The sequence below is a fragment of the Pseudochaenichthys georgianus genome, chromosome 9 (assembly GCF_902827115.2).
Source record: "Pseudochaenichthys georgianus chromosome 9, fPseGeo1.2, whole genome shotgun sequence".
Classification (NCBI taxonomy): domain Eukaryota; kingdom Metazoa; phylum Chordata; class Actinopteri; order Perciformes; family Channichthyidae; genus Pseudochaenichthys; species Pseudochaenichthys georgianus.
The window spans coordinates 4275947-4291376 of record NC_047511.1 but is presented as its reverse complement, the minus strand read 5'-3'; the positions used below and the strand labels follow the sequence as shown (position 1 = coordinate 4291376).

General features: G+C 44.6%; 1 protein-coding gene across 1 annotated transcript in view; it reads left to right on the top strand.

The window, feature by feature from the left end:
- LOC117452920 (uro-adherence factor A-like) overlaps positions 1 to 13343 on the top strand; it is a 47855-nt gene extending 34512 nt beyond the window's left edge. Inside the window, exons 5-11 of the mRNA XM_034091737.2 lie at positions 182 to 361; positions 456 to 578; positions 1483 to 1607; positions 1702 to 1732; positions 2042 to 2147; positions 4619 to 4682; positions 4766 to 13343. Of these exons, the coding sequence (XP_033947628.1) occupies positions 182 to 361; positions 456 to 578; positions 1483 to 1607; positions 1702 to 1732; positions 2042 to 2147; positions 4619 to 4682; positions 4766 to 9256 (5120 nt within the window). The 3' untranslated portion in view covers positions 9257 to 13343. The remainder of the gene's footprint in view (positions 1 to 181; positions 362 to 455; positions 579 to 1482; positions 1608 to 1701; positions 1733 to 2041; positions 2148 to 4618; positions 4683 to 4765) is intronic.
- Positions 13344 to 15430: the final 2087 nt, after the last annotated feature.

The following is a 15430-nucleotide window of genomic DNA, read 5'->3' as shown; positions in this document are numbered from 1 at the left end:
TAGTCTTTGTAATGTTTGGAGTGTTTTTTGATTGTTTTGTCTGTACCTGCCCATGGACTGCAGATGCATTTGATCTACTAACTAATGCTGGCATACATCTTCTCTTTTTGTGGCTTCATGCATGGTTCTTGTTTAATAAAGACATAATAATAACAATGTATGCTTTTTGTTTCCCGTGTAGGTACCCTTTGTAGTTCCTATTCAACCAGAAGCTATCAGCTGACTGTCATGGACTCCATATTTGTTAGAAAAAGTCAGCGTGGGAATGGCTTCGGCCTCCAGATGCTGGAGGACTTCGTGCTCAGTTCCAAAGAGGACTGTCTGGGTCTGAGGTACCCGCTCACAAAACCCATGTATAAAGGTAAATGATGCACATTATGGATATGGACGATGTGACTCACAGACGCTGTGTTCGTGCTGGTATTTCATACAAGTACAATGCTCTTTGTTTGTAGTGTGTGAGAAGTACCTGTGCCAGTACCCAGAAGACACACATCTGCTGTGGGAGGTGGAGAGCATCGGGGCCCCCAACCAGAGGACCAACATCTCGAGCAGGATCCAGGCCATGGATCAAATCGGTAAGAAACAATTCTATCATCCTGAAATAGAGTGGTGACGTAATGAATCCTAAAACCCGGAAATACTTTTAGCACTTCTGGTTCCCTCGCCTCTTAGTCAGCTGTTTCTTTGAATGTGTTTGTGGTTAGAAGCCTGTAATACGGTCTGTGGTTAACTAGGGCTGCTCAATTAATCGTATTTTAATCGCAATTACGATTTTGGCTTGCAACGATTATGAAAACAACATAATCTAAATAAAACGATTATTTATTTTATTTTTATTTTTAAATAAAAAAATGTATTGGTTTTTCAGTTGAATTCTACTTAAAGTTCAGGGTAATCAACTGTTAAAAACATACCGTTCACATTTTTCTTTTTCAATAAATGGATGTTTTCAAAGTCAATGGATCATCGTTTCTAATAATCGTGATATCAATTATTGACCCAAATAATCGAGATTATGATTCTTGCCATAATCGAGCAGCCCTATGGTTAACACTAGCTTATGAGATATTCAAGTATTGTCATAAAACGCATCAGTAAATACTCCACTGGTGAATGTCTGAAGCTTCTGTTTAAAAAAACAACTGTTGCTATAGTTGACAAAAAAACGACTGAACATCTTCACGCCGACTCAAATCTGCCTTTAGCTTAGCGGTGGTGATACTGTGATGTCGTTTGTTTGTAGCATTACGTTTTTTTTCTTTTTTCTGCCAATTGCATTCACGCTTCACAAAGTGGTGTTAACATGTGGAGATCCTCCTGCTGCCACAGAGCCTACTTTCTTAAACATCCCATGGCTTTTTGTTAAGGGATACCTTGTGATGCCTAACAAAATAAATGGTATAGTCAAATGATTTATTTGAAATCTGCAAAGAATGCAATGTCTAAGGCTGACACACTGCCTGTACCTGTGTTTCTCAGCCGTATCCAAGAGTCTGACGTTCACAGAGGAATCCCTGGTGATCACTGAAAAGGATGTGGTGATGGAGGCAATAAGCACTCAAATAAAAGAAGCTGAATCTATGGAATGCACAGTTGAAATTGTGGTACATAATTATTTTTTCATTACAAATTGAAACAAATGTTTTTGAGAAACAAAATAATTAAAGTAAAAATAATCGCTGTGATTTCAATTTGTAGGAGGAAGTGACCGTACTGAGCGCTACCAAAGGTGAGAACGCTAGCATTTGAAATCTATGTTAACAGAAGTTTCCTCAGATTGTATATTAAAGGTTCTCAGGCCTTCTGAGCATTAATATAGCAGTAGACCACTGTGTGTTATAGACACTTTTATTAGTCTCTGCACAGCGCTCATATAGCCGCTACCAATGACCAGGTTCCCACTCGCGCTGTTAGCATTGCTAGCTCCATTAGCTGCTAGCCACCCGCCATTTGGAGGCAATCCCTTAAAGTAACAGTAGATAGCCTTTAATGCATGTCTTTTTCAACACATTAAGGAAGATTGTACCAATTGTTTCAGTTTCTGAGGCGGAGGCGCCCCTTACAGCCCGGGGAAGAAGCAGTGGCTCAAAACGAAGGAAGATGGCTGAAAAGATTGCAGAGGACAAGTCCGAAAGAATAATCAGGTGTGTGTGAAAGAATCCAGGATACTCCTGGAGAAGGCTTGAATGCAAATAAGGGAATTGGGAAATTCAATTGAAATGCTTGTAATATGACGTCTCCATTTCAAATGGCTGTACATCGAATGAATCTCATCAGAACGTACAACTCAGAGGAAGGCAGGAAAAAAAGGTCAACAAGAAATCCTTTATTCCATCAGCTGCGACCATCCTTTTAAAACACCCACTAAGTCACTTTAAGATGACATTTATTTTGTGTAATGTGTGTGAACTGTGTTTTGTGCTGTGTCTGGTGAGCAGAGGTCGCGTTAACCCAATATTTTCCGTCTGACGGATTTCTTTTAACAATGACGGAAAAATCTGTGCGCGCTCCCGCGTGGTGCAGTGGGCATGCAAAACACGTATGGGGGTTATTCCCTATCTTTATTCAAGAGCGTGGTATTTAAATTTGAGAGCATACTTTATGTATTTATTTCGCTCAAACCCTGTCCTCGCACTCAAATAGTGCCCTCGCACTCAAATAGTGCTGCTTGCACTTAGATTTGCTCTGCTTGTGCTCAAACTGTACGCTTGCACTCAGATATATTGCTGCTCAGAATTATTCTGTGTGCGCTCCAAACTTTTGTGCAACAATCCTGTCAAAATCCCTCAACCAATAGGAGGCCAGGTGTCCTTGCGGGTTCGTTCGCTTGACTTATTACAGCGTCCCGTAAGGGCGGTTACTCTTTGGTTTATAAACTCCCGCCCTCCACGGCTTTATAACATGTACTTCACTTGTTTGATTTACAACTTTTTTTGGTGGGGGGGGGGGGAAGCACAGTTAGTATATATATATATATATATATACCAGCACCTTACATAATAGCTACGTTCAGTGGCGTACTGGGACTAAAAATCAGCCCGGGAATCTCGACCGGCCCTCGTTATCACTAGTAAATTGTCAACGGGGGGAGGGGGCAGCGCCATATAGAGAGCTCTGGGAGGGGGGATTGCTAGTGCATTTTCCGACCGGCCCACTTCTTCCTCCAGACTGTTGTTCTGCTCCAGCACTGTTGTGCTACGGCTTGGTTCGGCCCGACGCGAAGCGGAGTGTCGACAACCATATTGTATAGATATTCGTATATCACGGCCTGAAGTGAGCTATTGCATTTATAAAACGGTTACCACGTGTGGCTGGCAATGTGAAAGAAAAATACACACTCCAATTTAAATAGTTTTTATTATTAAATAATGATGTTCAAAATAAAATAGTCCCTCCGTTGCCTTCTGCACAAAACATAGTGCGAGGTGGTTGCTATGCAACAACAATAACAGCTAGAGAACATATTAGACAGACAGCATTGTCGTCGTTTAGGTGCTTTTTTTTTCTGGAGATAGGCACTTCTCAATCCACTCCTCCACAGTAAGGCCACCCCGGAGGTCGAAGTTAACCTTAAATGTTTCCATTGTAAGCTTTGTTAGTTAGTTAGTTTTGTGACTGACGTAATGTAACAGTTGTAACCATATGGTTGTAACGGTTCTCAGACGCGGAGGGATACTGACTTGTGAAACTACAATTATATGATATATGCTCATTATAAAGCTCGGTTGGATGCTACTCAATCGGAAGCTATTGGTACCTGCTTATGTGGATAATTATGTAAATGATGCTGTATGATGTCCTTTTGTTGTTCTGTTTATGTTTTTATGTTTCATGTGGAACTACTTGAGCAGGTCTCCCTTGGAAAAGAGATCAATGATCTCAATGGGATTTATCTGTATAAATAAAGGTTTGAAATGAAATGAAAAAAATTATATCACGACTAAGAAACATCAGATTGCTTGATTTGAATTGTCCGTTTTATAAACATGTACTAACTGTGCTTACACCCCCCCCCCCCCCCCCCCCCCCCCCAAAAAAAAGTTGTACAGCGAAGTGAAGTACATGTTATGTTATAAAGCCGTGGAGGGCGGGAGTTTATAAGCCAAAGAGTAACCACCCTTACGGGACGCTGTAATAAGTCAAGCGAACGCACCCGCAAGGACACCTGGCCTCCTATTGGTTGAGGGATTTTGACAGGATTGTTGCACAAAAGTTTGGAGCGCGCACAGAATAATTCTGAGCAGCAATATATCTGAGTGCAAGCGTACAGTTTGAGCACAAGCAGAGCAGATCTAAGTGCAAGCAGGCACTATTTGAGTGCGAGGGCACTATTTGAGGGAAATAAATACATAAAGTATGCTCTCAAATTTAAATACCACGCTCTTGAATAAAGATAGGGAATAACCCCCATAAACACGGCGCTAACAGTTCACGAGCGTGCTCCCCCCCCCGGTCAGAGTTGTGTAAAAGCCAAAAGTCTAGCGCGTCATTGTCTGTCATGACAGCTTTGTGGCACGTTCTCTTGTCAGAGCCACATTTGGAGTGGTTATAACACTCGGCTTGTTTGTTACCACGTTATGCTTGAAATGAACAAGTGCTCTCTAACATCTTTTAGAATTGAGGATATCGAAGCAGAAACCCCCAGAGAGGAGCACGTTGCTGAATCGCTCCAGACTGAGGTGTGTATATGCAAACTCTCATCTGCCTACATGGCCAGGACAGAAACTCGTTCATGGTTTAATTTCCTATGTTTATTTTTTAGGATGTGATCAGTGTTGTCCCTGGAGAACAAGGACAGGAAGTAGCTGATACAGAAGCAACTATATTGGGCCGACCAGACGGAGGCGATGCCCCCCAGGATCTGAATACCTGCTCTCATGACTCTCAGATAGCTGTTGAGAATGTGGCATCGGGAATCGAGGGAGATACTGCGGCGCTGCCGCTCTGTGGAGACATTTCATTGGTGCCCAAGGAAGCAGAGACTCTGCACAGCGTGGAACAGGCAGCAACAGTTGAACAGCAAGTGGTCAGTTTATCAACACATGCAGCAGCAGAGGACGGTGAAGCTGAAGAAACAAGAGGAGCCGTTGTGAAGCCCAAAAAAGCTGCGCAGGGTAAAACCCCCAGACGCAAATCTACCCGTCACAGCAAGCAGGAGGAGGAGGAGGAGGAGGAGGAGGAGGAAGAGGGACCTGCAGCCCAGGGTGGACGGATCTCTCTGAGAGGAAGAACTGTAGTGAGCACACCCAGAACCACACGGAAATACACACGACGCAGCCAGAGAGTAAGGGAGGAGGTCGATGCAGTTTCTGCACCTGAAGCTGTCGCTGGGGGAGAAGCACAGGAGGAGAAGACCTCCGCAAAAGAGGATGTGGTTGCGGGGGAAGAACTGGCCGAAAACAAGCTGGAAGAAAATGAAGAGGAGACGGAGAAACAGCAGGAAGAACTGGAGCTCACGGCGGAGACCGCAGCAACACCGGGTCACGAGGAGGAAAAGGTCACGGATGAACGTGAGGGAAAACAAACGGGTGAGGAGGCGACACAAAACAAACCCGATGTCTCTGAGGAGGAGGAGGAGGAGGAGGAGGAGGAGGAGCCTCCGGTTGTACAGAAGAGAGCTCTGAGAGGCAGATATAAAGTCGCTACCAAACAAAGCCGAGATGTTCAAAAGCAAGAGGAGGAGCCCCTCGGTGAAGGGGAACAGAGAGCAGGTGCCCCTATGGAGGAACACCAGCAGGTAGGAGAGGAAGCAGACAAAACAGAAGGAGAGATATCCACCGAGGAAAAGACTGTAGCGGGAGAAGAAACTGTTCCAAAGGCAGAGGAAGTTGCTCCTTCTACTGAGGTGAAGGTGGAGGAGGGCAAGGAGGTGCAGGTGGAGGAGGGCAAGGAGGTGGAGGAGGTGCAGGTGGAGGAAGAGACTACAGAACCTGAGCAAGAGGCAGTCGGTGACACAGCTGTGGCAGAGGACGTGACACAAGAGCCTGACACAGCTGCTGCTGCTGCTGCTGCTGCTGCTGCTGCTTCAGAGACAGTCACACCTGAGGAGGTTCCTAGCGAGACTGGAGAGCCTCAGGAGAAGGACACCAGCTCTGAAATCCTCATGCTCCAGAAAGCCACTGTGATCTTGGTGGACATAAAAACAACGAGCCATCACCTTAGTGCGAAGGAGGCCGATGAAGCAGTGGATGGAGAGACTGCTGCTCCAGAAGAGCAACACGGAGAGGAGGCTGGAGGGAAGCAGGAACACAGCTCAGAGGGATCTGCAGACACCGGCGAGAAGCAAGAGCTTGAGGACAATTCTGAGGAAGCAGAAGAAAAACAATCTGCCATTGTGGCAGAGAAAGAAATGCTTATTGAAACGAGAGAAGAAAAGCCAGCCGAGGAAAGTGAAGGGCAGCAGCAGCAGCTGGACGACACCATGGGGGAGGACGACACCATGGGGGAGAAAGACACCATGGGGGAGGACGACACCATGGGGGAGGACGACACCATGGGGGAGAAAGACACCACGGGGGAGAAAGACACCATGGGGGAGAAAGACACCATGGGGGAGGATAGCGGTGCACAGAAGGTGGAGGAAGCAGAAACAGACCCTGCTGAGGAGGAGCAGCGTGAGGCAGAGGAAGCAGGCACAGCTCCAGTGGAGTCTGCAGACATCTGTGCAGAAAGAGAGCAAGACGTCCCAGACCCCGCTGAAGAGAGTCTTCCACCAGCGGAGGAAGGAGATGAGCCAATGAGCCTGGGAGAGGAGGACACACCAGTTGTCGTGACCAGAGCTCTGAGAAACAGAGCCAAGAGAAGCGCCGCGACACCAAGACGCACAACAAGAAGCAGGAAGGAAGTGGATGCAGGAAACAGTGAAGAAGAGGAAGGACCGGCAGTGACCACACGGAGACGTGGGAGGAAAGCCATCTCTGACACACCCAAGGGCAAGTCTAGAAGAAGCCGTAAAGGCGTCCAAGAAGAGGAAAGTGTGGAGGAAGCAGAGGCAGCGAAGGAAGAGGCTGAGGAAGAGATTGAACACGAAGCTGCCTCTGAAAGAGAGGAACGTTTGGAGCCAAAGGAAGGTGTCGAGAAGGCGGCTGCAGAGGCGAGTACTGATGGAAGTAATGGAGAAGAAGCAGGGCTGGGATCAACAGAGGAGCCACCAACAGAAGAGGACACGGAGGAAGCCCCGGAAGCTGATGCTGAGGATCCTTTGGTCCAAGAAGGAGAGCCTGACCTTACTGCTGACTCAACACAAGAGGCAACACCTTCAGTGGAGGAGCAACCTAGCGAGGAACCTGATCTCCAGGAGACACTGCGGAATGACGCGCAGGAACAAACACCAGCAACGGCTCAGGAGAATGCTCCTGAGCCGGAGGTGGTGACGGTGGAAGAGGAGAAAGGGGAAGCAGTGACGGCACAAGCTACAGAAGAGGGTGAACGTTCCAATGAAGTGGAGCAGGAAGCTACCGGCACCGAAAGCAGAACCAGGAGAAGTAGTAGGAAGCAAGCGGCCGAAGCCACGCCAAGAACCCGAGCAGCGAGAAGCAGACAGAAAAAGGGGGATGGAGAAAAGGAGGCAGCTTCTGAAATCCAGGAGGAGGAACCGGCCGTTGAAGTCAGGGTTCTGAGGAGAGGAAGGAAGAAGAGTATCCCTTTTGCACAGACAAGCACAAAAAGCCCCAAGAAACCTGAAGAAGAAAAGGAAGAAGAGGGGGGAGATGTTGTAGAGGAAGAGGGGAAAGGGGCAGAGGAAGAGAAGGAGGTGGGAGAGGTAAAGGGAGAGGAAGAAGAAGAAAAGCCGGAAGAGGTTTCTGCAGCAGGAGATGAAGAGTCAGAGAACGCAGAACAAGCGGTTGATGAGGAGCAGGGGGAGGGATGGGAGGGAGGGGAGGGACCTGTCCCAGAGGAAGAGCAGGCAGGCGAGGACACAGAGACTGCAGAAGAAGCTGTCCCAACGCCGGAGACAGTGGAGGAGGAACAGCCAACCTCCACATCTGAAGGAGCAGAGAGCGCCCAGGAGACCGTGGAGACAGCAGAGGGTGGCGAGGCCAAAGGTGCGTCTGAGGAGGAGGAGGCAGGAGACACACCTACTGCAGAAAAACAAGATGACGAGGAAGAGGAAGCTGGAGGAGAAAGCGCAGAAGAAGAAGAACCGCCAGTAGCAACAAGAGCTCTGGGAGGTGGAAGGAAGTCTGCTGCAGCGAGACGTTCCTCCAAGAGAGCCCGCACACAGCGGCAGACCGAGGAAGAAGCTCCTGGAGAGGCAGAAGCCGAGGAAAGGGAAGCTGTGCCGCAGGAAGCTGCAGACACAGAGGTCAGCACAGACGAGAAGATCCAGGAAGAGGATAGAGAGGAAGAACTCACAGAGGTGGAGAAGGGAGAAGAAGAACCTGAGGCAGAGCAAGAGACGGTCGGAGAGGAGGAGTGTGCTTCTGGTGAAGAAACAGCTGCAGACAGACTTAACGCTGGACAACAAGATGACGAGGAAGAGGTGGCTGGAGGAGGAAGCGCACAAGAAGAAGAACCAGTTATAGAAACAAGAGTTCTGAGGAAGGGAAGGAAGTCTGCTGCTGCAGCGCCTAGCCGTACATCCAGAAGAGCCCAGCACCAGAAAGAGGAAGAAGCTCCTGCACCTGAAGACACGCAAGCAGAGGAAGAGGAGGGAGCAGCAGTGCCTGGAGAAGACAGTGAGGAGGCTGAGGAAGAGGAGACACACACGGCTGAGGAAGAGGAGAGCACAGTCCTTGAAGGATCTGCTGCAGAGGCTCTAAGTGAAGATGAATCTGGGGAGGAAGAGGAAGAAGCAGAAAGAGCTCTCAGGAGCAAAGTGGAAACACCTCCTTCATCCTCTCCAAAATCCAAAAGACAGAAAGACCAAGAAGTAGAGGACTCGCCGCGGAGATCCGTACGGAAGAGGCCAAGAGTGGACTACAGTGAGAACGATGAGGGGGGGGAGCCGGGGGAGACCGACCCAGAGGGGAAGGGTCAGAAGGAACCAGAGGAGGGGAGGGAGAAGATCCATCTGGTACTGGATTCAGAAGAAGAGGAAGGTGAAGAGCAAGAGGAGGAGCCTGTAGAGACTGGGAAGAGAGTCCTTAGAGGGAGGTCTGTCCCTTCAGTGGTGATCACCCCCCCGCCTCAGACCACACGCCGCAGTGCTAGAGTTGAGAGGGCAGAGGGGCTTCTGACTCGCTCCGCTCAGAAGAGAGGGAGCAGCGAGGCTACACCGGGTCGCAAGCCCAAGAGAATCAGCAGAATTTAGGAGGATTCACAGTGACACACACACACACACACACACACACACACACACGCACACACACACACACACGCACACACACACACACACACACACACACCACACACCTGAATACTTTATTTGGTTCCACAAATGATATTACATAAGACAGGGAATCAAATCTACCGGGGCTAAGCAGCACAGAACACTCAGGGGAACACATAGCATCTCCTTCTCCACACGGCTAAGCTTCAGCCTTAAGTTTTGTTTTTTTCACATTTGAATACACACACGCAGCTACATAACAGGGTAAATGCAGACACATAAAAACACTTTCTCATGCTGTGTTGAAGCGTCTGTAGTGTGCAGGCTGACACACTACTGTACGTTTTCATCTTGATTCAAAGCAATGGTGTTATAGAGTAGTGCAGGAATGAGTGCTAAACATGGAAATGAGTTTTAGCAGCTCCGGGTTCCGAGCTGGAGCCTGAAAAGTACCGGTTTTTCCTGTTCACACCGCAGAGGCGCCGCCTCTTAGCTCCGGAATCCGGTTTACTTCCAGCTCCAAAACATTGTCGGTCTAGAGGCAAGAGCTTCGGAGCTAAGAGGCGGAGTCGCTTACGTCTCTCTTACGTGGAGGCGGGGACAGATTCGTCGTTGATGCTGAAGACCACAAAGAAGTCTTGCATTTCGCATGTGATGTTTGTAAAGTTACAAGTAAAGTCGTCCCTTGTAAAGTCGTCCGATGCCTTCCATTTCGTTTCGTAAGAGGATAACCAAAGCGAACAGCGCTTCAATACAATCGGCCATTGTTGTTGTTGTCGATGTGAGGGATTCCGCGCGGTTTGGATTTTATGAAGCAGGCACATAAACGGTGACGTCATGACGCGGCAGCGGCAGCTCTGGGCGGTGTGAACAGAGCGGGAGCAGAAAAGGGAAACCGGAGCTGAACCAGAAAAGCTCCTGCTCGGAGCGAGAAAGGGAAAAGCGCTGGTGTGAAAGCCGCATTAGACAATGTTTTTGTGTTCAGTTCTTAGTTAGAGGCCTGAAATAAATTCTGTGGTTACAAGCTTACAAGATATTCATGATTTGTTCTACGACATAACATACGTCATTAAACACCCCACTGGTGAAAGTCATCGTGTTTTACGTGGCTTAGAAACAGCAGATTTAAAAAGTGACTAAATGAGAATAGGACACACTGTCACGCTAAAGATTATCCGCCTTTAGCTTAGCGGCAGTTTGGTTAGAGCATTAACCTGTTGAACCCCATCGACCCGCCCCCCGCAGGAAACAGCGTCTGAGGGCTTCTTAATATTTAATAAACTATGAATGCTTCATATCCATGTAACGGGAAGAAACTCAGCTAACTGATCTTTTTTTTTGCATAAAAATCACAAAGCTAACGCTGAGCCTCTGAATTAGCCACGAGCGGAAAAAATGCTAACGCCGTTTGCACAGAAACTCACTCATAACACCCTTATTACTTATCGTAACTGCACATCCAACATATCGATTAGCATCGTGAGAATACACAGAATCGATAGGTATATATATCATCACTCCATGATAAGAACTCGTGACAACATTAACAAAAACAGACATCAAAACACGTGGCGCTAGGTAGCCAAAACGAGAATATGTCTTACCTGTGTCGTAGTCTGGTCAAAAGTGGTCTTCAATGGCATTAAAACGATAAAAAAGCTGCTGAAGTTAATCCATAGGTTAATCCAGTGTGTCACTTTGAAATGATTTCTGATAATCCACCAGCAATAAACCTAGTTTTCAGATTTCAGAGCGAGATAGGTTTCGATTTGGGGAAACTGCATGCGCATAGCCCCCACTTTTTTTTGGTAACGTTGGTGCATATGTGGAAATTCCCCTTCGATTCTATTGGCTCTAACGGTTCAAAAGAGATGTCAATCATCAAAATCGACCAATGGGTTCCAGAGAAACGGCAAAAACGCCCATTTCCACCCAAATCACTTCAGAGGTGGAGTTTTTTTTGCTAAACCTCTCTAAAAAGGTCAAATGTCACTTGTTTTGCATCAATCTTGATACAGGGTACTTATTATATGTTGTACTTTGGATTCCTAAAGCTTTTAGTCTACCTTACCATCATCCAAGGGTAGTTTTCACTACAAGTAAAAAATAAATTTTGGACGGGCACTATAATTTACAGTTTTTTTTACTATGTTCAATCTGAATTTTCTTTAAAATAAAAAACATCTATATTGATTCTGACTTTTCTACATCCAACTCACAGGTTTATCATTACTTTGAGAAAAAAGATTATTAATTTAACCCTTTTTAGAAGTCTAGTTATGGTCATTTGTTCTGGAAATGTCATTTTCGAGCCTGAAACCTGAAAAACAGGGATGGGGTTTAACAGGTTAAGCCATTTTTCTTCATTTGTGCTTCAACTATTATAAAAGTGATGTAAATATGTCGAGATTATCCTGCTGAACAAAACGTATACATATCATAAACGTGTCTTTGCCACAGATCTTATTTTCTGCTATATTCCAAAATCAAATTGAAAAATCCCATGCTTTTTGTCAAGGGAGTTCTTGCGATGCTAACTTACTCGTCATCACTGCTCCACCCAATTACATTACATGTCCCTTGTTAGACACTTTTATCCAAAGCAACTTACATACATTCAATACTGTGGGCAATCCCCACAGGAGCAAACTGGGGTGAAGTGTCTTGCTCAGGGACACAACGACATGCTGACTGCAGTGGGGACACACACAGTGGGGACCCACAGCATCCCTATTAATGACCATCACTTACTGTTACAGTATGGATTAGCATTTAGCATGGTCCTATAAACAGATATAGACATGTCAGGTGCCCCTGAATGTGGAAGTCTGGTGTTTCTGCAGTTAGCATGGGAACCTAGACCATATTTTGAAATAGAAAAGAAACAGGGGTGTGATTACATTACATTACATTGCATTTAGCTGACGCTTTTATCCAAAGCGACTTACAATAAGTACATTCGACCAGGAAGACACAACCTTGAAGAAAACAGAATCATATAAGTACATCAGGTTTCATAGAGCCAAGTATTTCAAGTGCTACTCAACTGGCTATAGATACGCCAGTCCTTTATTAGTATATAAGTGCTCTGTTAGCAGTTCTTTGTTAGTAGTTCTATCGCTCGAGGTGGAGTCGAAAGAGATGAGTTTTCAGTCTGCGCCGGAAGGTGTGTAAGCTTTCTGCTGTCCTGATGTCAATGGGGAGCTCATTCCACCATTTTGGAGCCAGGATAGCAAACCCACGTGTTTCTGCTGATGGGAACTTGGGTCCCCTTCGCAGCGAGGGTGCACCGAGTCGTTTGGCTGATGCAGAGCGTAGTGCACGTGCTGGGGTGTACGGTTTAACCATGTCCTGGATGTAGGAAGGGCCAGATCCATTCGCAGCATGGTACGCAAGTACCAGTGTCTTGTCTTGAAGTGTCTTGTGATCATGAAGAGACTTCATCTGCACACACTTACAAATGATCAAACTCCAATAGACACACATTGGATTTCTTAAAACAGAACATTCTTACAAGCTGGGGAAATAATATTTTTATATTGTAAAAATGTGAATCTTTGCATTGTGCAACACATCTCTCAATTATTTGTTTTGGTAATTTTGTACTCGCTTAGACCATGCTTCAAGAAAAGGAATTGGTCTTTTTAAAACAGATTTGTACTCTACAAAGGAACCAGCCATGTTGTACAGGTTGTTTGTAATTTGATTAAAAAGATATGACCAAAACATGATCTTGTTTTGCAGCTATCAGCAGAACTCAGGTCTTAATATGAGCTTCTTTTTGTATACATCTCACCTGTAGAGATCCATGTTATTCACCATCAGGACATATCTGTCCTCACTCATGTTGTTTTGAATTATGTGATATTATTTAGTCAGCATTATTCATTGTGTCCATTTAAAATATGCTTTTGTTTGTATCAAGATAATGTGTTTTTTGTAGCCGATTTTGTTGTGCTTATTAGCAGATATTAGGTCATTAACTCCTTATTTACCTGTGTGGACTAAACTGATCTGTGAACTTATTTTTCCATTAGCTGAATAAAGATTGCAAAAGGTAGTTATTTTACTGCTGTGTACTTATTGGTTATGAAAAGAGTTCCACCTGATGTCATTGTTCAAACACACACACACACATACCATGTATACATCACTTCAGGGGACATTACATTGACTTACATGCATTTCCTGGACACTTATCCTAACCTTAACCATAACCAACACATGCCTGACCCTAACCCTTAACCTAACCAAGTCTTCACCCTAAAATTAATGATTCCCCTCATGGGGACCTCCATTTTGTCCCCATGAGGGACAACCCAGTCTCACGGCATTTCGTGTTCACCAACACGATTTTTAATCTATTGATTCGTGTTCACCAACACGATTTGCCCCTTTTTTTCGTGTTGCACAGCACGATTTTAAAAGCCTGCAGCACGGTCTTTTTCTCCGGTCGGGTCTTGGGAGACTGAAGCTGTGTGGTTCATAAAAACATGTTCTCTTACTCAATATCAAGCCACAATTATTGCTTTTATTTTAAATCGTATAATTTCGGACTTTTGTTGCCGTCTGTGAGGAAAATAAATGGGGCTCAGACAATAAATGGGCTCAGAGCCTCAGATACGGAAATCTGTATTTGTAAATATTTTTTTCCTTCTAATTCGTTATTCTTTTCAAAATAACACACTGTTATTACTCACCAATAACCACAATTATCCTTGCTTTTATTTATTGGTTTAATTCCATAATCTCGGGCTTTTTTGGCGTCCGTCAGGAACTGAATTTCAAAATAAAAATAACCGGAAACAGACATAGGCCTAAAGGGACATTTCGAGCATCATTGCGATTGTCAACATTTCTGAGTTTAGGATGGCCGAAGACACTACACTACCCATAATCCCCAGCTATCGTTTAGGACTACAGTCCCGGTAAGGTTACGCAGAGCGTCAAACAGCTGTGTGAAATGGAACGAAACCACGCCAGACTATCCAAAACTGGAATCGAACGCCCCCCCCAGAACTACACATGCTGGCTATTGTGTTTCGCAAAATGTTCTATGGGACGTCTCTACTGAACGTTTTCGTTTTTCCCACAATTAGAAGTTGCCAGTATTAAACACATTGGTGTTATCAAATGTAAAACATATAATTAATAAATGGGTGAAAATCGCTGTCCATAATGCGCAGCATTAATATATAGCATTAATATATACCCACATGACAGCTCATTGCTACTTTGTAATTCTACTCCACGACAATTCAGAGGTTAACCTGGTATTTTTACTCCACTGCATTTATTTGAGTTACTTTGCAGATTCTGATTAATTATGTGAAATATAAACAACCCTTAAATCAGACTTTAGTTACACGTGACTTGAGTAAAATTCAGGTAAGGTGATTGTCAAGTGCCAACAATCAGGAGATATTTGATAGTTGGTGCTTGAGAAGACTAAACATGTATCTGCAATTGACATGAATGGAAACGAGTAATAAAGTATATTCATTACTCGTTATTCTCTACTAATAGTTAATTAAAGACTGTATATTATGGCTATTTTGCACATCCCTTTCAAGATTTTCAAAGGTTTATTGACATATCATACACAACTACGGTGTAGTTATGCAATGAATGAAAAACTTGGGTCACAGGTTCCTCAACAGTGCATTACAAGACATCTATCAATATGTGTGTACCTCCACCATTAAACTGTCATATTCTGCACATTTCTTATTCTATCTACATACATAAGAGTATAATTAATGTGTATAATATCAGTTAAAACAAGTGCTTCAACATAGTTAACATTGCAGGAAAGCAATATATTAGACGTTAAGTACTTTGTCAGGCTTAATATTTATCTGTAGATAGATACCCCCAAAGTTGTTTTCTTATTTAAAAGAAGACCTTAATCTGTTATTTAATGTTTAATTAAGGTTAATTCGTGTTTCTGTTTTGCACCCCCTCCTATTAATATCTGTATACATCCTGCACTAAACTGTTTTATTGTAGAGATCACTTATAGTGTCTTCTTGATTTTTTATATTCTATATTTCTATCACAGACCTTCTACTTTCCCCCTATGAAAGTATGTACTCTTCATATTTGTATTCAAATATTCAAATAATATTTGATGAAAAAAATATTAAGAGTACATTA